This window comes from Zonotrichia leucophrys, chromosome 14 (genome assembly GCF_028769735.1).
Source record: "Zonotrichia leucophrys gambelii isolate GWCS_2022_RI chromosome 14, RI_Zleu_2.0, whole genome shotgun sequence".
NCBI classification, from domain to species: Eukaryota; Metazoa; Chordata; class Aves; order Passeriformes; family Passerellidae; genus Zonotrichia; species Zonotrichia leucophrys.
Window position 1 is genome coordinate 1,800,934 of NC_088184.1, and position 23,005 is coordinate 1,823,938.

General features: G+C 64.6%; 3 protein-coding genes across 12 annotated transcripts in view; all 3 read right to left on the minus strand.

Annotated features, from left to right (window-relative positions):
- Positions 1 to 134: 134 nt before the first annotated feature.
- Positions 135 to 1,801, minus strand: LOC135453934 (myeloid-associated differentiation marker homolog). The gene has a single exon (XM_064725492.1). It carries the CDS (start codon positions 1,245 to 1,247, stop codon positions 381 to 383), a length of 867 nt encoding a protein of 288 aa, XP_064581562.1. The 5' UTR covers positions 1,248 to 1,801; the 3' UTR covers positions 135 to 380.
- A 151-nt stretch (positions 1,802 to 1,952) lies between these two features.
- Positions 1,953 to 12,949, minus strand: SEPTIN12 (septin 12). 2 transcript variants are annotated; one of them, XM_064725474.1, is made up of 11 exons: positions 12,880 to 12,949; positions 9,825 to 10,766; positions 4,833 to 5,048; positions 4,190 to 4,318; positions 3,935 to 4,016; positions 3,702 to 3,839; positions 3,044 to 3,161; positions 2,872 to 2,967; positions 2,665 to 2,761; positions 2,420 to 2,471; positions 1,953 to 2,317 (listed from the first exon to the last, which is right to left on the minus strand). In XM_064725474.1, the coding sequence occupies exons 1-11, from the start codon at positions 12,932 to 12,934 to the stop codon at positions 2,173 to 2,175; spliced, it is 2,070 nt and encodes a 689-aa protein (XP_064581544.1). In that variant the 5' UTR covers positions 12,935 to 12,949; the 3' UTR covers positions 1,953 to 2,172. The 2 variants fall into 2 exon arrangements, with proteins under 2 accessions (XP_064581544.1, XP_064581545.1); XM_064725475.1 differs by lacking the exons at positions 9,825 to 10,766; positions 12,880 to 12,949 and adding an exon at positions 5,702 to 5,864.
- A 5,366-nt stretch (positions 12,950 to 18,315) lies between these two features.
- Positions 18,316 to 23,005, minus strand: part of RAB11FIP3 (RAB11 family interacting protein 3) — an 86,961-nt gene continuing 82,271 nt past the window's right edge. For all 9 annotated transcript variants that reach the window (XM_064725465.1, XM_064725466.1, XM_064725464.1 and 6 more), the window contains 4 exons: positions 22,531 to 22,668; positions 21,538 to 21,693; positions 21,017 to 21,157; positions 18,316 to 20,388 (listed from right to left, as the gene is read on the minus strand). In XM_064725465.1, coding sequence (XP_064581535.1) covers positions 20,275 to 20,388; positions 21,017 to 21,157; positions 21,538 to 21,693; positions 22,531 to 22,668 — 549 coding nt within the window. In that variant the 3' untranslated portion in view covers positions 18,316 to 20,274. The remainder of the gene's footprint in view (positions 20,389 to 21,016; positions 21,158 to 21,537; positions 21,694 to 22,530; positions 22,669 to 23,005) is intronic.

Sequence of the window (23,005 nt, forward strand, 5' to 3'; positions counted from 1 at the left end):
AGGGTTTTCTGGAGCCTGGTGCCCCCCAAAGTCACCCACGGCTCCCAGTACCAATGGTGCCCCCCAGTTTCTCACCCCCCAGCAGAGATCCTGCAGCAGGTTGGGAAGGGGAAGAAAGAGGAGGCAGAAACAAGTGAAAAATGACCCAATTTAATCCCAAAGCCCCCTCAAGCTCCGTGGTTCCGGGAGCCCCTGGTGGCCCCTCCAGCCCCCCTGTCTGTGCAGCCCCTGGGGCCCCGGGCTGAGCGCACCCCCGGCTCACCCCCGGCTCACCCCTGGCTCTCTGCCTGGGCACAAGGAGCTCTCCGAGGCACCCGGCCCCTTCCTCAGCTCCGCCGGCACCAGCCGCGTCCCACCGCCCCCAGCCCCGCCCCGAGCCCTTAGGGAGGCGCCCTGAAGAAAACCATCCTGGTGGAGTAGACCAGGTCCACCAAGTAGGCGATGAGGTTGAAGATGGTGAGGAAGGTGATCCCCAGGTTCTTGTTCCACCAGCAGTCCGAGTAGCAGGGATCGGGGCGGCCCCGGCCCCCCAAGCTGTAGAGGGGCCACACGACCATGGCAGTGAGGTACATCAGCAGGGCCAGCGCGTTGTAGCCCACCAGCACCTTCTCCAGCTGGCAGGGGATGTAGCTGAGGCAGCGGCCGATGGTGAAGATGATGATGAGGAGGGTGAAGATGAAGCAGAGGGAGTAGACAGCCACGCACCACATCAGGCCAGATCCCTTAGTGTATTCACTCGTCTCCAGCAGGGAGAAGATCAGGCAAGCCACGTAGGCTTCAAAGACCTTGAGGAGCCCGGGCACGGTGGAGAGGAAGCTGCTGATGTCGCCGGGCTTGGCGCGGGTCAGCGACACCTCGAGGGCGTAGGCGACGAAGCAGAGGCAGGAGGAGGTGGTGGCCACGGCCTGCCGGGCACACTTGCTGTTGTTGCAGGGGCTCTTGATTAACGTGGCAGGGAACACCACCGAGGAGGTGAAGACCATCAGAGCGGCCAGCATGGAGAAAGCCGAGGTGAAGTCATCCCAGGAGAGCGGCAGCAGCGGGTAGAGCTCCAGCAGCTCCAGCAGCAGCACCAGCAGCGTCACGGCGAAGCAGAAGCACCAGGAGAACATGCACCACGTCCCGTAGGGATTCCCGAAGTCCCTGGTGGAGGCCACCAGGCTGAAGGAGAGGCAGGACAGCACCACGGCGAGGAGGCGGGCGATGCCCACCCAGGAGGTGAGGGCGCGCAGGTTCAGCGTGGCCATGGTGCGGCCGCTCTGCCCGCTGGGCACTGCCCGCAGCCGCTCTTATCCGGGGCTGGGCAGGAGCCGCCAGCCCCCCCGAGCCGCCCGTGCCAAGGACCCCCGGCTCTGCTGCCGCTGCCGCCACGCCGCTGGCTGCCGGGGCTGGTGGATCATTAACGCGGGGCTGGGCAAAGGGCGGGGACGGCGGGGCCGGGCCGGGCAGGAAGCCACCGTGTGCCACCGTGTGCCACCGCCCTGGCAGCGAGCCGCAGCCCTGCCCGCGGCAGGAGGGACAAAAGGGCCTTTCATGCACCCCTGGAATACCGGAGGGCACCCCGACACCGTGACAGGTAGCAGGGCTTGGCAGCCAGCGGGGCAGCACCCACTGGGTCACCCTGAGGGGTTTAGGGGCTGCACCCACACGGTGCCCCTGGCAGAGGGGTGACACAGCTGGGTGTAGCCCTTCACACCCTTGCAGGCGACATCTCCACACCCCTCCGGCACCTCCGCTCCCCTCCCGGCACCTCCAGCACCCGATAAGCGGCTCAAAGTCCAGCTGTGCCAGCTGCCTGGCTGGGCAGCGCGGGTGAGGTGGCCAGGGGAGGGCATCTGCAGCCCGGGCACACCCTACAGGCAGCACCTCCCCTTCCCCAGCCTGCCTGGGGGCCACAGCAGCCAGGGCAGCACAGGAGGGCGGTGGCACATCAAAACCTGGGAGTCCAGCAGGAGGGTGAAGGCTGAAGGCTCTGGATTAACCTTTAATGTCACACAGGGTCTGGGGGTCTGTGCCCACGGCAGAGCTTGGGGATGAGGGACCCATGTCAGGGCAGCTGGGCACTCCTGGGGGGGGGGGCTCTTCACCCCAGGCAGGTTCCTGGCACAGCCATGGTGGGCAGGGGTGGGCACTGCCATGGGTGCAGTGGTGCTCTGGGGGGCACAGGGTGGCTCAGAGGTGGCTGCTGGCCTCGCCCTTGGCGGGCAGCCCATTGAGGGGGCCCAGCCCCGGCCGGTTGCTCTCGTTCAGCCGCCGCACGCGGTAACTCTCGTAGTGGACGTTGTGGGTGATGTCCTTCAGGTCCTGCAGGTGTGACCTGCCCAGGGTGGCACGGGGAGGAAGGGCATCATGTCACTGTCCCCCCCACCCTGCTGTCACCCCGGGGGGTTCCAGCACTCCCAGCCCTGTCCCCGCTCACCGGATCAGCAGGTCCTGCAGCAGGGGGAACTCGCAGTGGGCTGGGTTCTCCACTGCAAGGCAAGGCAGAGGGGCAGCGTTGGCAGGAGGGCTCGGTGGCACTGGGATGCCCGGGCAGAGCATCCTGGCACGCTCTGGGTGCCACCAGAGCCCAGCACAGCTCCGTGCCACCTGCCATGGCCTGGCACCCCCCCAGGCAAGGACACACAGTGGGTGCAGGGCCTGGGGGTGAGGGGCTCTGCTCACCTTCGATGATGCCCCACTTGGTCTTGCGGCCCAGCACCCGCTTGCCGTTCACCTGGTGCTCCTGGTCTGCCCCCACCACGGCGAAGGGAATCTTCTCCTGCCAGCAGAGGCTGTGCTCGTCCTTGGTGTCCTCTGGAGTCCCCAGGGTCCCTGTCCCCCACCCTGCCCCCCAGGATGGCCCCTCCATCCCAGCAGCCCGGCACTCACACGAATCCTGTTGTTGAGTGCCCTGTCCTCGGGGTCCTGGTCGAAGTCCTCCTGCGGGTACACGCTGATGGCGTGGGTCCTCAGGTCCTCCTGGATCTGGGGGACACAGGGCTTGAGCCAGGCTGGGGGGGACATGGGGCAGCCCAGGAGCCCCCTGGGGATCTGTCCTCACCCTCTGCTTGAATTCTGCCCGTTCCTCCAGGGTGAGCGTGTCAGCCTTGGCGATCACCGGCACCACGTTGACGATCTTGCTGAGCCGCCGCATGAACTCCAGGTCCAGCGGGCGCAGCCTGGCAAGGGCCAGCGTCACTCCGGGCTGTCCCCACCTCTGCCACTGTGGGGTGGCCCCACCACTACCATGGCAGGTCACTCTGAGGTGACCCCAGCACTGTCACCCTGAGGGACCTTCCCCACTGCCTCCCCAGGTTGTTACCCTGTATCTGTCACCCTGGGGTGACCCCACCATCATCATCCCAGGGTGACACAACCACCCCACAGTGACTACCCTGCCACTGTCACCATGGGGTGACCACACCACGACCACTCCAGAGTGACCCTGAGGTGCCACCATCACCTCAGGATGGGGTTATCACCCAAGGCTCCACCACCATCACCTCAGGGTGGGGTTATCACCCCAGACACCACCACCATCACCTCAGGGTGGGGTTATCACCCCAGACACCACCACCATCACCTCAGGGTGGGGTTATCACCCCAGACTCCACCACCACCACCACCTCAGGGTGACCCCACCACTGTCATCCCAGGGTGGCACAACCACCCCGTGGTGACCCCATCACCTGTGGGTGCTGGGACTGGGGGCCACTCACCAGTGACCTGTGGGGGGCACAAAGTAGACACATCCATGGACGCGGGTGTCTGGGATCTTCCTCTTGCGGGTGATGAGGATCTCCTCCCGCAGGTACCTCTCGTACTGCTCGTTGATGTATTTGATGATGGGGTCCCAGCTGAGGATGAGGAGTTGAGGGATGGCCCCTGAGCTCAACCCCCACCCCAAACTGCCACCCACAGAGCTGGGCTCCTGCTCCCCATTGTGTCCTACCAGTTGTCGTTGTTGATCTGGTCCCCAAAGCCTGGCGTGTCGGTCACCGTCAGCTTCATCTTCACCCCCTTCTCCTGGATGACTGTGGGGCACAGGTGGGTCAGGAGGGAGGGAACATTGGGGAAAAGCAGGGGAGCAGGCATGGGGGATGGTTTGAGGCTGTGAACGCAGCTTCAGACCCCAGCCCAGCCCCCTGCTTCTCCCAGGGGCTGGTGGGACACGAGCCCGTGGCGGTGACCGTGGTGGTGACCTTACTGTGGGTGATGGACTGCAGCTGCACAGTTTTGGGAATGCGTTCCTCCTGGCCGGGCTGCGAGGATTTGCGGCTCACCTTGGACTTGAAGAGGGTGTTCACCATCGTGGACTTCCCCAGCCCGCTCTGCCCTGAGGGGACACCGGCACCTCTGGTTTGTCACCCAGGGCAGTAACATCTTGATATCCACTTGGCAGCCGCCCAGAGTTTGGGACAACTCTGCTTTACCCCCAAATAAATTTCTTCCCCAAGGCAATAACCCCTTGGTATCCACTTGGGAGCATCCCAGAGGTTGGGACAGTCCATTTTATCCCAAGAATAAATTTGTTCCCAGGGTAACAACCCCTGGTACACATCTGGGGGCATCCCAGATTGGGTTAGTCTGGTTTATCTTCCAAACAAATTCATTTCCCAAGGCGACAGCCCCTCAAAATCCATTTGGGAGCATCTCAGAAGCTGGGATGAGCTCACCTACCAGCATTACTATGCTATGCGGTATGGGATATTACTCATTTTCGATTGTTTGCTACTTAAATCAGTTAAATTTCCTTAGAATCCCTTAAAAGCATGATTTCTCCTGGCATGATGGAATCAGAGCCAGTATTCCCACCCCACCCAGGAGCAAACCCCACGCCCAGCGCTCACCCACAACCATGATGTTGAACTCAAAGCCTGTCTTCATGGTTTTGATTTTCATCTGGTCGAGCACAGCTTCGATTCCCACGTATCCGAAGAGCTGGCAGCCCACGGGGCCGGGCGCCATGGAGAGGGGCACCGCCCCCTCTTCCTCCTCCTCCTCCTCCTCCTCCTCCGGCACGGCCGGCGGCTCCATGCTGCGCTCCTCGGGCTCCAGGCTGCTCCCTGCACCGCGGGGTGGGCAAAGCCGGTGAGCCTGGAGCCCGGGTGCCCACCCCTCGGTGCCACCCCTCCGTGCCCACCCCTCGGTGCCACCCCTCGGTGCCAGCCCTGCGCCTCAGCGTTGCCCCGGCAGCGGCGGTGGCGGCGGGCACGCAGCCCCGGCACATTCCCGGGCGCCGGTGAGGCTGGGCATGGCAACGGGGGCACGGCACCCCCCGCGCCAGGCTCCGGGCAGGTGCCAGGGGCTTCTTTGGGGTGGTCGTGCCACCGGACCCCGCGGTGCCACTGAGTGCCCTGCGATCATCGGGCACCGCGGCCGTGCCCAGCACCTTCTGCCCAGCGCCTTTGCCCAGCCCACGCGGTCACCGGGCACCGCTCCGGCCCCAGGGCAGGCCGTGCCACCCCACAGCGCACCCACACTGTGCCCCGGCACTGGGCACGGGGGGCACCGCGGGTGCAGCGCCATCCCCGGCACAACCCGACCCCCAGGGACACGCGGGGTTTGCCCGCGGACGGTGCCCGGAGCGTGCCCCACACCGGAGCGCCGTGCCCGCCCCAGCCCTTTGTGCGGCAGCCCCAAATCCCCTTCTTCCTCCTCCTCCTCCTCCTCCTGCTGCTGCTGCTGCCTCCCAGCCCGGCCATTGTTCGGGTCCTACCTCGGCGCCGCGGTGCCCTCGCTCAGCGCCCCGCTACGGCCGGGGGGGTCCCGGGGGCGCCATCCGCGCCCCCATCGCCGCCGCAGCCCGGCCCCTTCCCTTCCCTTCGCTCGGAGCTCCCGGCTGGCACCAGCCCCGCTCCGCCGAGGCTGCGGCTCCCACGCATGACCAGCATGGCAATGCCCGCCCCCCGCAGCCCCCTCCCCAGCGCGGCCGAGCCCCTGCGCCCGGTCTGCCGATCGACTGGGGGCGGGGAGGCTGTGCCAGCCCGGCTGTGCCAACCCGGCTGTGCCAGCCTTGCTGTGATAACCCGGCTGTGCCAACGCGGCTGTGTCCACCCGGCTGTGCCCACCCTGTGCCGGGCCAGCACGGATGGGGACCCCTCCCACGGCACAGGACACCCCCAATCCTCGCTTTGCCCCCGTCACCCCGTGGCACTGACTGGGAGCGGGAGTGCTCGGCCGCGGGCACGATCCCCACTGGCACCCGCGGACCACCCCGCGCTGTCTGTGCCCCCCGCCCTCCGCAGCAGCCCCTGTGCCCGGCGGGGTGGGACAGGGGGTGGTGGCCCTGCCACCCGCCCCACTGCCGCAGTGCCCCACGGCGCTTGCGTCCCCCCACGCCGCAGCCTCCCCCGCGTGTGCCAGCCGGCGCTTGGCACCGGCGGGGCTGGAGCGGCAGCTTGCGATGGCCCAGGCTGTGAGGGACCTGCTGAGACCGTGTCCGTGTGCCACGCAGCCAGGGGACAAGGGACACGTGGGCAGGGCCCGGCCTGAGCCAGCCCGGGCGCCAGGAGATGATGGAGATGAACACCCCCATTGCCATGGCAACGGCATCCCGGCGTGGGAGCCACCCAGCACCCTGTGCCCGCTGAGCGCCAGAGGCATGGCAGGCTTGGGGACAGCGCTGCCGCACGTCCCTGCGCCCCCTGGGTCGGGGTGTTCCTCGGAAGTGGTGAAACAGCCGCGGATTTCCTGGTGACAGCGGCGACACCCGGCCGGGGGGCCGGGGGAGGGCGGGATGCCCATCCCGGCGGGGATCCACCCACCCAGCACCGTCCGTGCCAACAGGGTGCTGCTCCACAGGCTGGCAGCGACGGGGGGTGGGAAGCGCCCAGCAGGGAGAGGACACTGACAGCTACTGCAGCCCTCACCCCAGAGAGACATCACCCCTGTGCCCCCAGCCTGGCACCCTTCCCATCCCTGCCAGCCTTGGCAGCTGCCAGGATAGATCCAAAGCCAAGTGGTGCAGCCGCTGGGGCCATCCAGGATACTGGGCACTGCAGGAGGGAGCACTGGGATGGGATATCCCGGGTTCTGGGATATCCCGGGTACTGGGCACTGCAGGAGAGAGCACTGGGATGGGATATCCCGGGTTCTGGGCACTGCAGGCACTGGGATATCCCGGGTACTGGGCACTGCAGGAAGGAGCACTGGGATATCCTGGTCACTGGGCACTGCAGGAGGGATTTGGTGCTTGTCCCCCCCAGCTCCCCGGGGTGGTCCCTGGGGTGCAGCCCCCACAGAGGGGCTCAGCCACTGCCCTGTGCCCTGCCAGGACACAGCCACAGCCAGAGGGCACATCTGGGGTGACACTGGGGGCTGCACCCCCCGCTGCCTCCCCCCGGGCCCGGAGCCCCCCGTGGCCCTGCCCTCGGTGCCAAAAGCCCCGCTGGCAATGGGCAGCAGCCGGGCAGCCACGTGGGAGCTCTCGGCATCCCCAGGCAGCCCCGGGGCAAATGGCTCCTGCAGCCAGACCTGTTCCAGGACTCATCACGGATGCTCTTATTTTCCAGACAGGGACAAGTAATCCCGGGTCCGTGGTCTCTCCTCCATGGATTTTAATTACCGATGCAAGGTTAATTGGCCAGTTCCCCGGGAAGCCTGTAATAAAGCTTCTAGGGTGGAGGGTGCTGGGAGAGGATGAGCTGGGACAGGAGCTCCCTGTCCGGCTGCTCCCCACTGCTCCAGACCGATCCCGGGCACGGGATGGGGAGAGCCGGCCCTGGGTCCAGCACAGGGGAGCTGATCCCCCTGGCACAGGGATGGAGGTTTTGGGCATGCACCCACGGCTCGACCACACCACAGCTCTGCCCGCCCCGCTGATCTGACACAGAAACACCAGCGCCTCTCCCAGGGCCACACACGACCTCAGGGGACAGAGGTGACAGTCCCCATGTGCAGCCAAACTCGGAGCCAGCCCGTCCGTCTGGCCCTGGGAGCCGCGGGACAGGGCTGGGGTGGCTGGGGACCGACAGGGACCAGAAGCAGAAGTGAAGCATCGAGCGAAACCCCGCGCCTGCAGCGCTGCTGGGGACAGGGGACAAGGGACAGGGGACAAGTCACCCGGCCCCTGTGCCCGCACACCCCCTGCCCGCTGCCACCGCGCCATCCCTACCTGGGCGAGCCGGCCGGAGCCGGGGCTGCTGCCGCCGAGAGCTGGACACCGGGGCCAAATGGCTCCTGGGGTGCGAGGCAGAGGGCGGCTGCTGCCCACGGCTCCTCCTCCGCTCCTCCTCCTCCTCGCCCCGGGCCCTGCGTGGGCGACCCGGCGTGGAAGTGAAATGCGGCGGCTCGCTGGGAGCTTCCTCCTGCGGGGCTCCTGCGGGACCCACCGCGCCTCGGGGCCACCGCGGGTGTCAGCGGCTGGGGGCCGGGCTGGCCTCCCGGGAGAGGAAACCGCACGATCCCACCTCTTCCTGGCACAGAACCCGCCGTGCCCAGCAGGGCCTGCCAGCCCCCTGCCAGCCCCGGGCCATCTGCAGGGCAGCCGGTGGCACCCGCTGCCTGCTGGCTCCTGTGTCCCCCCAGCCTGGGCTCGGCTGCCGGCCACCAACACGGCTCTGGCCTGAGCGTGTCCCCTCATCACCCCGGCTCCGTGCCCCCATTTCCCTGTCACCCTAGCTAGCTTGAGCACCCGTGTCCCTGTCACAGCCCTGAGCACTGTCCCTTGTCTCCCTGTGACCCTGGCTTGGCCCCAAGCACTGCGTCCCCATGACCCCAGCTCAGCCCTGAGCACAACTGCATCAACTCAGCTTGGTCCTGTGTCCCTGTCACCTCCTCTTAGCCCTGAGCACTTTCCCTTTGTGCCCCCATCAGCGTGGCTTGGCCCCAAGTACCGTGTCCCCATGTCCTTGTCACCTTGGCATCACCCCAACTGCTGTCCTTTGTGTCCCCATGATCTGTCTCAGCCCTGAGCACTGTCCCTCAGTGTCCCCATGATCTGTCTCAGCCCTGAGCACTGTCCCTCAGTGTCCCCATCACCTGTGTCAGCCCTGAGCATTGTCCCTCAGTGTCCCCATCACCTGTCTCACCTCGGGCTCTGTTGCCCCGTGTCCCCATGACCCAGGCTGTCCCCAGCCCCATCCCTGGCCCGGGGAGCCGCGGGCAGCCGGGCTGGCTGGGCAGCAGGGCCAGGGGCATTGCTGGGGATGATTCAGCGCTGCCCGGAGCAGATGTATGGATGCCTTCGCCGCGTCAGTACTTAGGGCCCGGCCACGGCGGCTCCGCGACAGCAGCGAGACGGGCAAGGAGCCCCGAGCACCCAGCCAGGGAGCAGCGGCAGCCGCGTCCCGGCCACCCCGGCGCCCTCCGGAGCAGCCGCTGGGAAAAGGGACACTTGGGGCCTGGGGACGGGCACGGGTCCAGCCTGGCACGGCGGGATCCGAGGGCACAGGAGCCGCGCCGGGATCCGGGCAGCGCTGCCCGCGGCACCGGGCGCACGCCGAGCACGCCCCGCTCCGCCTGGCCCCCCGCCACCTGCCGAGCCCCGCGGGGAGGGAGGAACAGGATCCAGCCCCGTGCCAAGCCGCGAGGGATGCGAGGGGAAGAAAGCGCTGGACGCGGGACAAGATCGCGGCGATAGGCGGGCGGCACGCGCGGGGCCGGCGCGATTGGGGCTCATGGGCCCCGACCTGCTCCAGCGCCGGGCGGGCCGGGAGCGCCGCCAGCACCGCGGGGACGGGCGGGCCGGGAGCGCCGCCAGCTCCGCTCGGCTCCCACAGCCGGCACGGGGAGCAGCGAGCAGCCGGTCCCCAGAGCCGCCGTCACTGCGCGCTCCTCCCGCCACCGGCTCCTGCGCCCGCCGAGGGGGAGAGAGGGACGGGGACAGGAACGAGTCCTACCGTGCTCCGGCGTCAGCGCTGCCCCGCTGCCGTCCGCAGGCTCGCCGGGAGCCGCTGCCACCACGCAGGGTCCCCGCGGGGCCACCTGCCCGGCGCTGGGGAGGGGGCCCAGGGCCGGCAGCAGCACCAGCCCCCCCAGGAAGGCGGGCTGCGAGCTCACCTGCACCGTCTGCGGCTGCGACACCAGCCTGAAGGTGGCGGCCTGGGGGGCTGGCAGGGCTGGCAGCGCCCCTGCCCTGCCCTCAGCCGCCTCCCCCGGTGCCCAGGGCTGGGCAGGGGCCCGGCGGGACGGGCTGGGGCTGAGGGGGACCCTGCGCTGGGGCCGGGACACCGCGCGGGGAGCCGGGGGCAGCCCCGGGGCTGTCTCTGTGCCATCGTACGGGGGCAGGGCGGAGGAGGAGGATGAGGAGGAAGGCTGCTGGGTGCGAGGCTGCGCTGCAGAGCTCTGGGTGCCCCAGGGCTGCGTCCCCAGGCCCGGCTCCTCGGCGATGTGCAGGTCCAGCGCCGGCAGGGAGCCGTGGCTGGCGGCGGCCCCGCGGAGGGGATGGTCCAGCTCCACCGGGAAGACGCTGCCGTGGGACGGGACCTTCTTCAGGCCGGGGCTGGCGGCCGGGGGGCTGCCCGGGGGCTGGGGGGGCCCGGTGGGCGCGGGGCTCTCCAGGCTGGAGGAGGAGCTGCGCTGGCTCTCCCCGTCGCTGCCCGGGCCCGCGGCCGAGGCCTGGCGGCTCGGGAAGGAGGCGGCGCGGGCGATGCCGGTGCCGCCGGTGCCGTTGGCTCTGCCGGTGGCCGGGCCGGAGCCGAGGCGGGTCCGCAGCACGGGGCTGGGCACGGGGCCCAGGCGGGGCTGGTGGCCGGGCTGCAGGGGCTGGTGGCTCTCGCCTGGGGACAGTAAGGAGCCGGGGGCCTCGTCCCCATCTTCTGCCTCAAACGACTTCTTGAGCGCTGGGGACACAGAGAGAGAGAGATGGTGGCACCGGAGTGGTCCCCGATGGCACCCGTGCCCTGCCCTGCCCCGTGTGTGTCCCCCCATCACCCAGAGGTGCCCCTGATTGTGAGCCCGTCCCACCGAGGACCCCGGCCCGGCGCCAGCTCCTCCCCAGCCCCGCTGTCCCCGAGGGTTTATCATTGTTCCCCGGTTGATCTGGCCGGTGCTGCCGGCTCCCCTCGCAGCACACTGCCCGCTTTATTCCCCCTGAAAGGGATCCGGCCGAGTAACCGGATCCCCGCCTGACCCTCTCCCCCTGCATCCCTCCCGGCAGCCGGGGAGGATTCCTGCCCTTTCCCGGGCCTTAACCCTGGAGCCCGCTGATGGCAGCGCCATCGCCCCGCTCGGGGACTGTCACAGCCCGTTCTGGTGCTGCTGCTGCGCCTCCCACGCGGCCTCACAGCGGCCACGGGCCCTGGCACAGCCCCGGTGCCAACATCCCCACACGGGCTCCCCGGGGCTGCAAAGCTCCTGCGGGGCCCCTCCGGGTGGCACCGACCCCATGGGGTGACCCCGTGAAGCCCCCGCGGTGCAGCCGCCCCCTCCTTGCCCCGGGAGCCGCTGCCGGCAGCCGGGACAGCGCGGGGGGCCCGGGCTCCCTGCGGAGCCTCCCTCACTGCCAGCGCCGAGCGGCTGCTTCCCCCGGGGGGCTCCGTGGGGGCGGCCTCGCTGCGCCCCTGCATCCTGCCCGCGTGTGCCAGCCTGCCCCGGCACCCACGGGCTGGCACCGGCCCGCCCGCACCCTCCTCTTCCTCGGTGCGGGGGCAGCGGGGGCTGGGGGTCCGTGCCTGTCCCCTCCCCTGTGCCCTGTGCCCTGTGGGGCAGGGCAGGGTCAGGGGCCGGGGCGTGGGCGCTGCCGATCACCGCTGTCCCCAGGGCAGCGAATGGTCCGGCCCTGCCCCACCGGGGGCCACGGGGTCACGGGGCCGGCGACCCCCTCCCCACATCCCTGCCTGTGCTTTGTTACCGCCCAAAATGCCTCCTTTCACCCCAAACCTGCCTCTGGCTCCTGAGCCGGCCTCATCCAGGTGTGATGGGCAGGGGGAGCGAGGAGGGGATGCGGGGCAAGGTGGGGGTGACAGAGGGGGAGGGGGGTGTCAGGAGCTTTGGGACGGATGGGGGGTCGGGGGAATGGCAGGGGGTGAAGGTGGGGTGTCAGGAGGTGGAGATGTTGAGATGGGGTGGCAGGGGGTTCAGAGGGGTGGCAGCGTGCACGGGGGAGGTGGGAGGGGAAGGAGGGGTGCCAGGAGGTTCAGGGGGTCTGGGGGGGTTCGGCGGGGGCCGGGGGTGTCCCCGGCAGCGGCGGGGTTAAGGTGCCCGGGGTAGGTGCACACATTCCTCCCCGGCGAGGGCAGCAGCAGCCCCCGGGTCGGGTTTCGCCTCCCGCCCCCGGCCCGGCCCCCCCCAGCCCCCGGCCCGCGGGCAGAGCGCGCACACGCGGGAGCGCGCACGGGGACACCGCGGGCTGGGGGGTCCCGCACCTTCCCCGCAGCCTCGGCCGCCCCCCCGGAGCAGCCCTGCACCCCCCGGGCCGGGGGCAGAGCAGCCCCCACGGTGCCCAGCCCTGGGGCCACCCGTGTCCCCGCCATGTGCAGCCCCGGGGGCGCCACCCCCCAACCCAGTGCCCACCCCCGGAGGGCAGCGCAGCCCCCGCGGCGCTGAGAGCTCGGGGAGCCCCTCAGGCTCCAGCTCAGCATCCCCCAAATCGCAGCCCCTGTGGGGAGCGCAGCCCCCACCACGCTCAGCCCACCCCAGGACCCCCAGCCCAGCAGCAGCCGAACCCCCGGACCGAACCCCAGTGCCCCCCGCTCCCCCCTTGGGGACACCCCAGCGCCCCAAAAGCCCGGCCAGCAGCATCACCCCCACAATCAGCCTCCGGGCGGGGGGAGTGCAGCCCCCACCACGCTCAGCCCTTGGGGGCACCCCCGCCCCCGAGACCCCCGGGCAGCAGAGCCCCCCCACCCTGGGGACACCCCCGGGGACATCCCCCTTGGGGACAACCCCGAGACACCCCCCGGGACATCCCCGGGACACCCCCGTTGCTCCCAGCCCCGAGGGGGGGTCCCGCACCTTCGAAGTCGGAGAGGATCCCGTCCAGGTGCTCCTTGACCGAGAGCCGGGCCATGGCGGGCCGGGGGGGGCCGGGGCTGCCGCCCACCCGCGACCCCCGCACGCGGAGGGGGCAGCGCGGCCGAGCCCACCGAGCCCGGCACGGGACGGGCCGGCGCCGCTGCCCTCGGCGGGAGGGGAAGGAGGAGGGGACGGGCCGGGGGAGGGGAGGGGAAAGGGAGGGGAGGGGGAGGTCCCGCCTGCGCCCCCGCCCCGGCCCGGGACCCCCCCGCTCCCCCGGGCCCGCCCCGTGCCGGAATGGGGATGGGGATGGGGATGGGGATGCAGCAGCCCCGAATGGGGGTCCCGGGCAGCCTGGGGGGCTCCTGGCCAGGCCGGAGGGATCCCAGAAAGGCTGGGGGAGCTGGAGGATACCGGGCAGGATGGAGTCCCGGAGAAGTGGGGAGGGAGCCTGGCCAGGCTGGGGGTAGGGACAGGCTGGGGTGCCCGCCAGGCTCCGGGGGCAGGGGGCTTCCAGCAGCCTGTCCTCCCCAGTTCTGCATCACCAGGAATTCCCAGCTTGGAGCAAGAGGAGGAAAACGCTCTGCAACAGGCAGGGCTGCTGTCGCTGTGTCCCCGCTGGGTGTGGGGTCCTCGCTGGAGTGTCACCCTCTCCGGTGTGTCCCTGCCCGGGGCTGTGTCCCCTGCTGGAGCGCCCGGAGCATCCCTGGGGCTGCGCTCCCCGCGGCCATCCCGGGGCTCTGCCCACAGGGCGGCACCGGCAGCCCCGGGCTCAGGGCTGCGCTGGGGCTGCCCCCCAAACCAGGGCTGGGGCTCTGCTCCCCCCAGCCCGGCTGCCAAGGGTTAACCCCATCCCTGCCCCGGCCCCGGCCCCGGCCCGGCTGCAGATGGGGAAGGAGCTGGAAATGCCTCCTGCACCCACAGCAATCCATTCTGCACCCAGAGCAATCCCTGCACCCACAGCAATCCCTGCAGCACCCACAGCAATCCATTCTGCACCCAGAGCAATCCCTGCAGCACCCAGAGCAATCCATTCTGCACCCACAGCAATCCATTCTGCACCCAGAGCAATCTCTGCACCCACAGCAATCCCTGCAGCACCCACAGCAATCCCTGCACCCACAGCAATCCCTGCACCCACAGCAATCCCTGCACCCGGAGCAATCCCTGCAGCACCCACAGCAATCCCTGCTGCACCCACAGCAATCCCTGCTGCACCCACAGCAATCCCTGCTGCACCCACAGCAATCCCTGCAGCACCCACAGCAATCCCTGCACCCACAGCAATCCCTGCAGCACCCACAGCAATCCCTGCAGCACCCAGAGCAATCCCTGCACCCACAGCAATCCCTGCACCCACAGCAATCCCTGCACCCACAGCAATCCCTGTTGCACCCAGAGCAATCCATTCTGCACCCAGAGCAATCCCTGCACCCAGAGCAATCCATTCTGCACCCAGAGCAATCCCTGCAGCACCCAGAGCAATCCCTGCACCCACAGCAATCCCTTCCTGCCCCAGATGGGACACAGGGACACGGCCACAGAGCCCTGCTGGGCCCAGCCCTGCTGTGGGGACACAGGACAGGGACCAGGGCAGGTGGGACATGGGGGTGGTGGCCTTGGTCATGGCCAGGCTTTGGGGATGTTCAGAAGTGTCACTGGCCCATGGAACCACAGGATTGTTGTGGCTGGGAAAGTCCTGAGATCATCAAGTCCAAGTGTCCCTCAGCACTGCACACCCATGTCCCCAAGTGCCACATCTATGTCTTCAGATGGTGACCCCACCACTGCCCTGGGCAGCTGTGCCAGGGCCTGACCACCCTTCCCATGAAGGATTTCCCCAATATCCAACCTAAACCTCCCCTGGCACAGCTTGGGGCTGTTCCCCCTTGTCCTGTCCCTGTTCCCTGGCTGTCCCCTCCTGTCAGGAGCTGTGCAGAGCCACAAGGTCCCCCCTGAGCCTCCTTTGCTCCAGGCTGAGCCCCTTCCCAGCTCCCTCAGCCCCTCCTGGTGCTCCAGCCCCTTCCCAGCTCTGTTCCCTCCCCTGGACCCCCTCCAGCCCCTCCAGGTCCCTCTGGCCATGAGTGGCCCAGACCTGGAGCTTTGTCACCGTGCTCAGCCCCCCCAGCTGGGTGGAAGGGCTGGAGCTGGGCTGGGAGCAGCTCTGGAGCTGCTCTGAAGGATGCAGAGACCTTCGGAGCTTTGGGACTTTTCTGGAGCAGTTTTGAAAAGGCTGGAGAGGTTTTAGTCCATTCAGATCCCTTTTCAGAGGAGGTGCAGAAGAGCTGGAGCGCTTTGGAGCAGCTCTGATTATTTTTTATGAGTTTTGGAGTTGTTTCAGGGTTGCCTGTGCCCCTCTGACGTCATTCAGAGGGGGTTTAGGGTAGTTGCAAACTGAGTTTAGAGATATTATTAAAAATTTTAACCCTTTTGAGAGGCCCATGAAGAAGCTCCAGAGGGGTTTCAAGGGCCTTTTGGAGGCTGTTGGGGCACTCGAGGAGTTTCACAGCTGCACAGAGGAGGCTTGGAGAGCTTCAGAGCTGCCAGGAGACCTTCCCTATGATCCATTTTGAGCTATTTCGAGGAGTTTTAGAAGAGTTTGGAGAGCTTCAAGTGCTACTTCGAGGCAGTTTTGGCATCTTGGTGCCTTGCAGGGCTGGTTGGAGGAGCATGAGAGCTGTTTGAGCAGCTCAAGTGGTTCAGTAATGGCCAGAGCTCCGTCCTTCCAGAGCCTGAGCTGCTCAAAAAGGAGATTTACAGCTCCTTGAAGCCCCCCAGCAGCACAGAAATACCCCCAGAGCTGTTTACCTACCCCATTTCTAGAACAGCTTCGAGATGGAGAGGTTGAGATTGCAGAGGAATTTTTAAAAGGAAGTTTCAGAGGTGTTTAGGGAAATCTTTGGTGCACTCTAGAGCTGCTTGGAGGGTGCAGAGCAGTTGGGAATGCTGCAGAGGTGATTTACAGATGCTCAGGGATGCTTTGGACGTGCTCAGGGATGTTTTAGGGCAGCTCAGGGATGGTTTAGGGCAGCTCAGGGATGGTTCTGGAGCAGTTCAGGGACACTTTGGAGCATGGCAGGGATATTTTGGAGAAGCTCTGGGATGGTTTTGGGCAGCTCAGGGATTTTTGGAGGAGCTCTGGGATGTTTTTGAGCAGCTCAGGGATGTTTTAGAGCATGCCAGGGATATTTTGGAGCATGTCAGGGATATTTTGGAGGAGCTCTGGGATGTTTTATGCAGCTCAGGGATGGTTTAGAGCAGTTCAGGGACACTTTGGAGCATGGCAGGGATGTTTTGGAGGAGCTCTGGGATGTTTTATGAAGCTCAGGGATGTTTTAGAGCAGTTCAGGGACGCTTTGAAGCATGGCAGGGAGGAGCTCTAGGATGGTTTTGGGCAGCTCAGGGATATTTTGGAGGAGCTCTGGGACGTTTTATGCAGCTCAAGGACGTTTTAGAGCAGCTCAGGGACATTTTAGAGCATGTCAGGGATGTTTTGGAGGAGCTCTGGGATGTTTTATGCAGCTCAGGGATATCTTAGAGCAGCTCAGGGACATTTTGGATCATGTCAGGGATGTTTTGGGACAGCTCTGGGATGTTTTGGAGCAGCTCTGGGGGTGTTTTGGAGGAGCTCTGGGTTGTTTTTGAGTGGCTCTGGGACGTTTTATGCAGCTCAGGGATATTTTCGAGCGTATCAGGGATATTTTGGAGCAGCTCTGGGGATGTTTTGGAGCCTCGGTGGTGCCCTGAGCAGTCTGAAGCAATCTGGGGGGTTTCAGAGCTCCCAGGGTGTGTCAGAGCCTTTCCCAGCTCTTTGCTGCTGCCCCGAGCAGTTCGGAGGAACAGTCTGGAGCCATCCGGAGGCACGGCGGGAGCTGGGAGGGGATTCTGCACGTTCAGGCCCTTTGGGGCGGCTTAAAGGGGTGGGGAGGGGTGGAGGAGGCTTAGAGGGGTGGGGAGCAGCTTAGCAGGGAGGTGAGGGCGTTTAAGGGATTTTGGAGCCGTTCGGAACAGCCGAGTGCTCCGAGGGGGCTCTCCCGGGGCGGAGGGAAGGGAAGGGAAGGGAAAGCTCCGAGTTCCTGCAGAGGGGAGGGAGCCCGAGCCCCGTCCCAGCCTGCCCGGCCCTGGGCAGCAGCACCGGCTCCCAGGGTCCCACCTGGATCCTCCAGGAAGGTGAGCAGGGAATTCCCCCATTGCCACCCACACAGCTCGGCTGGCTGGGGAGATCCTGGCTCCCTCCGACCTTCATCCCTCTGCAATCGGCGGGGTCCTGCCTTCCTCATCCTCATCCTCATCCTCCCAAAATCAGGGCATCCCAGCCAGCTCCAGCCTCACTCATCCTGATCCTGATCCTCCCAAAATCAGGGCATTCCAGCCAGCTCTAGCTTTCCTCATCCTCTTCATCATCTTCATCCTCATCCTCCTAAAACCAGGGCATTCCAACCAAGTCCAGCCTCCCTCATCCTCATCCTCATCCTCCTGAAATCAGGGCATTCCATCCAGCTCCAGCCTCCCTCATCCTCATCCTAATGCTCCCAAAATCACAGCACTCCAGCCAGTTCCAGCCTCCCTCATCTCACCTTCATTCTCATTCCTCCCAACATTCGAATTCCAGCCAGCTCAGCTTCTTCATCCTCTTCTCATCTTCATCCTCATCCTCCTAAAACCAGGGCATTCCAACCAAGTCCAGCCTCCCTCATCCTCATCCTCATCCTCCCAAAATCAGGGCATCCCAGCCAAGTCCAGCCTCTCTCATTCTCATTCTCATTCTCATTCTCATTCTCATTCTCATTCTCATTCTCATTCTCATCCTCATCCTCCATCCTCATCCTCCTCCTCATGCTCCCAAAATCACAGCACTCCAGCCAGTTCCAGCCTCCCTCATCCTCATCTTCATCCTCATCCTCCCAAAATCAGGTCCAGCCAGCTCTAGCTTTCCTCATCCTCATTCTTATTCTCATTCTCATTCTCATCCTCCTCCTCCTCCCAAAATCAGGGCATCCCAGCCAGCTCCAGCCTCCCTCATCCTCATCCTCATCCTCCCAAAATCAGGAGATTCCAGCCAGCTCTAGCTTTCCTCATCCTCATCCTCATCCTCATCCTCATCCTCATCCTCATTCTCATCCTCATCCTCCTCCTCCTCCTCATCCTCCCAAAATCAGGGCACTCCAGCCAAGTGCAGCCTCCCTCATCCTCATCTTCATCCTCATCCTCCCAAAATCAGGAGATTCCAGCCAGCTCTAGCTTTTCTCATTCTCATTCTCATTCTCATTCTTTCTCGTTCATCCTCATCCTCCTCCTCCCAAAACCAGGGCACTCCTTGGTGCAGGAGCATTTCCACTCAGTGCAGCCCCACTGGAGATGCAGCACTTGGATATTTGGGATGCTCCAATGCAGCACTGGGATCCTCAGGATGCTCTGTGGAAGAACAGGCTCCGGGCAGGAATAGTAACAGCTTTTAATCCGACAAGAATTGATACATCAGTTAAGACAATACCATTTTTGCCTCTTTTTGGGGGGACTTCCTTCACATAGCGGTCGGGAAAGAGGAACATTTTCAGGATGTACAGTTTTTGTCTTGTTTTTGTTTTTGTTTTTCTCTCTCCATAGGGACTTTAAAGCATGGTGAATGTGCAAGTCAGTGCTTTTTGTTTGCTTAAAACTTTTTTTTTTTTTTTCCCCGGTGCTTATTTACAGTTACAGTACCTCTGTGAGAGCGACAGGAAAAAACAAACGATTGTTTGAGACCTGGGGATCCAGGATCCCAAGTCGAGAAAGGCAGATCTCCAATATTTATATATTTATACATATATATATATATATATGCTTTTGTGTATACACAGATACATTTCTCTCTTCTTTTAAAGTATTAAAAAAATGGATCAACCTTCATTCTATAAAAATACCTACTCTACAAGATAGAAAAATTTTCCCTCTCCAAGTATACACTGATTTACACCCAAAGCTTCTCTGGAAATGTACATTACGTGGCTTCTTCCCGCGGCCTCGGGGCAGGGAGGGGAGCAGGGAGGGAGGGCTGGGGTGGTGCAGGGGCTGCCCCGGGGTTTGGGGCTCAGCCCCAGAGTGGCTCGGCCGCTGTGCCCTGCACGAGTGGTGACAGTGCCCCCCTGCACTGGGTCACCCCCAGGGCTGGAGGGGTTTGGGGGGAGCAGGCACCCCCGGGATTGCTGTGGCTTCTGCTTCCAGGCCGTCCTGGCACTCCCAGACCTGAGGGGCAGGAGGAAGAGGAGCGGCGGGCTGGAGCCGGTGCCGGGATGGCGCTGGCAGGAGGGGACAGCGGCCACTGCCGGGTCACGCTGTGCCACGGCCGCCGGTGCCAGCGCGCCCAGAGCTGTCCGATGTAAACATGGCTTTTGTTTCCAGGGAGCTGCTGGTGTTCTCCAGCTCCCCTCCCCGTCGGCACAGAGATTCCAGCCCCGGCCGGTGCCAGGGATGAGGAACGAGGGGGCTCCTCCAGCCCAGGAACGGGGGAAGGAGCCGGAGCAGGCTCTCCCTCCAGGGCTGCAGCTATCACCAGCAGAGCCCTGCTCCGGCTGGCAATGGCACAGGCCGCTGTCCCCAGCCTTCGGGAGGGGAGCTGGCCACCTCGGGGCTCCCCTGCAGCTCCCAAAGCCAGGACGAGGAGAGGCGGCCGGAGGCGCTGCAGCCTTGCCCCGGTGCCACACAGAGCCTGTGCCCGGCTGGGGACGAGGGACAGCTCCTCCCGGAGCCACCTCAGCGGCAGAGCCCGGCAGGAGGAGGAGGAGGAGGGAGCGGAGCCGGGGTGCCGAGACGCGCCGACAGTACCGAGCCACGGACAGCAACAATAAATAAGGAGGCAGGTGAGCGAGTGTGCTCACGCCCTGTCCCCGAGAGCCCCGGGCTGCCCCGCGGGCTCTGCACGCAGCCCGAGCACGGGGCAAGGATGGGCTGAGCCAGCTGGATGAGGCCATTTGCATTAAGTTAATTAAAAAATAAACCAAAACCCCAAACCAAAAGCAAACCCCAACCCTGTGCGAGTCCGGGAGGCGCTGCCCTGGCTCTGCCCGGTGGGTGTGTCAGGGACACTTTGGCACAGCGGGGCAAAGTCAGCGCTGTCGCTTCCATCGCCGTGTCCCTCGGAGGGGCGGTGCCTGTCGGGACAGTCCCCAGCGCCACAGGCACTTCCTGCAGTGTCCCTTTCCTGAGCTCCTTCTCCAGGTTCCCTTTCACCCCTCCACAGCCAGGAGGGCTTCAAAATAACGCAGTCAGACAACAAAGCCTGCCTGCTGCTTTTCCTTTTCCCTGGTCCGCGGCTCAGTCACTCCCCGACCTGAGGCTTCCTTGTGCCTTCATCAAGTGCAAAGACGTTTGGAGTCCCTCTTCATCCTCTCAGAGCACCAAATCCTCCCGGCTGCACTACTTGACCTCCAGGATGGAGGGGTTGGTCTCCATGATGGCCACGATGATCCTGTCGATGTAATCCTGCAGGCGGAAGTTGATCTCCTCCTGCTTCTGGATTGCTTCCATGAGCTGCAGCACAGGGAGAGGAGGGAGAGGAGGGAGAGTTCACTGCCTGGCACTGCCCAGGGCTCTGTGCATCCATGGCTGGGACATTCCTGACCTTGTTTAAATGGCCAGGGAAAAACTGGTTCTGCTCCCTCTTGTGAGCTCTCAGCCTGATGGAGAGAGCTGCCCTGCAGAGAGCAGGGAGCATCACATCTCCATTGGATCCCCAAAATATCCAGGTGTGTTTCCCCACTTCCTGAGGTGTTAAAGATCTAATTCCAGTGTTTGTGCAGGCTCAGCCACCCCTGGCTGGTGTTCAGGGAGAAAATGTGCTGGAGGAGCTGGGATGTCCAGGGGGAATGTGCCGGCTCCCAGGGGGTTCTGATGGACACAGCCCGTGGTGGCTGTCCCAGAGCTGCCAGACTCAGCAGTGGGCAGGGAGCAGCTCCCCTGCTCCCAGCAGGGAGGGCTGGCAGGCAGGGTCAGTCCTGAGAGCTCTGCAGATAATTGTGTGGGGATTTCTCTGCTCTTGCCAGCTTTCAGGGGGATTTTGAGCATGGGCTGGGCCACAGACAGGGCACATCCCCTCCTCCCAGCCATGCCAGGTGCAGGCACCCAGCAAGGAGCAGTGTGAGCTCCTCATGGCACGTACCTCATCTCTGGAGACAGAGCTGATCTCGGCTGCCAGGGACTCGGAGAAGGAGGCTGAGAACAGGTTCTTGGCTCCCTGGATGCTCAGGTTGATGATCTGCCCATTGAGCTCATCGTTCTGCTCCTTCAGGTTCCTGTTATCCTGTTCACACACACAAACCACACACTGCTGGAGCAGCTGGTGCTCAGAGCTGATCCAGACCAGCAAAGGCAGAGGGGGACTTTCACCCTAACACAGCTCACACAGGGCTGGGAACAGCACATGGGCTGCTGCCTCCACCTCAGCAGAGCCTGGAGAACCTCTGGAAGCATGGGAACACTGGGAAGACCCAGGGGACACAGCAGAGAGAGAAGGGCTCCTGTTGTCCCTGAGAAAGCACCAACCTCCCTCTCCCAGGACAGGAAAGCAAGACAGCACTGGGCTCCTGGATCCATTCCTTCTCTTGGGAGAGAGCCCTTGGGCCCTGCTGGTCCTGCCTTGGCATCAGGGAATCGTTTCCCTGCCAGGCCAGCCCTCCTTACCTGCTTGAGCTGCTTGATCTCCTGCTCCAGCTCAGTCTCCCGTGTCCTGCTGTTGTACTCCTGCAGCCCCATGCTGCTGCTGCGGCCCCGGCGCTGCTCTGCCTCCAGCTTGAAGAGCTGCAGGTGCTCCAGCTGCTTCCTGAGGTCCTCAATGAGCTGCAGGGCAAGGCAAGGGGACAGCTGAGTGCCACAGGCCTGGCAGATCCAGCAGCAGCCTCTGGGTGTGGCTGCTGTGGGAGCAGCTCATGGATTGCTGCAGCAGGATTGTTTGCCACAGCAGGGGCTGGCCCTGGATCCCTGGCAGTGCCCAAGGCCAGGCTGGATGGAGTTTGGAGCAATCTGGGACAGTGGGAGCTGTCCCTGCCCATGGCAGGGGGTGGAACAAGATGAGCTTTGAGGTCCTTCTCAACCCAAACCATTCCATGACTGAATTCCTTTCTGGAGGAAGCTTGGTTTCCCCTTGCTCCCTCGCACCCCCAGCAAGCAGGAGATGGGGAGCTACTGGAACACATGAACACAGCCCTGCAAGGACCTTGTTGGAGAGCCAAAGATGCTGAGTTTGGGTCCCTTCCTCACCTCAGAGCCCTCAGTGACACCACGGTGACAACTCATTCCACCTTGGGCCAGAGCTCCTTTCCTGCCACCACAGCCAGCCCTGCCTGGGCGCCCAGCTCAGAATCAGCAGGCACAGATGATGGAGCCCTGGGAGGGTGTGACCCAGCCCCAGGCACTCAGCTCTAACCCCTCTCTGCCTCTGCACTGCTCCTCCAGGCAGGAGGGGAGGGGCCAGGGTGGCACAGCCCTGCAGGGACAGGGCTGGGTGAATCCCAGAGCAGCACAAGGACTGAGGTGCTGCAGCTCAGCTCAGCTCCTGGACCCCTCCCCACTGCCCAGGCAGCACTCCCTGCTCCAGGCACCCATTCTGGAGAGGCTGCCAAGGCCACATTCCCACACTTTGGGGACAGGGCTGTGGCAAGCCCAGACCCCACTCACCTCCTGTGTTGACTCCTTCTCCTTCTGGAACTGGTGCCTCTCCTGACTCAGCTTGTCCCCCATCTTCCTCTTTTTCTCCTGCTCCTCTGTGAGCTGCACAGTGAGGTCCTCAATCTCATCCAGCAGCTTCTGCTTCTCCTGCAAGGACACGAGCAGCCCAGTGAGAGCATTCCCAGTGCAGGGAATGCTCCTCTCCTGAGGCACCAGGAGGCTCTGCCTGCTGGGATTCATCTGCTCAGAGCTTGGCAGCACTGAGGGAGCACTCAGGATGGCTCCAGAGTGAATCCACATGAATATCCACCCTTGTGCTGCTTTCTGGGAAGCACCATGCTGGTGTGGGATGGGCTGGAGCCAGCACGGGGCTCCAGGCCAAGGAGAGACATTAAATCATAAAGCTCCTTATGTCTGGATTTCAGAAAACTCCTGAATCTGAGATCTTTACCTCCCTCTTGGTTTCAGACATGAAAGGTTTGAA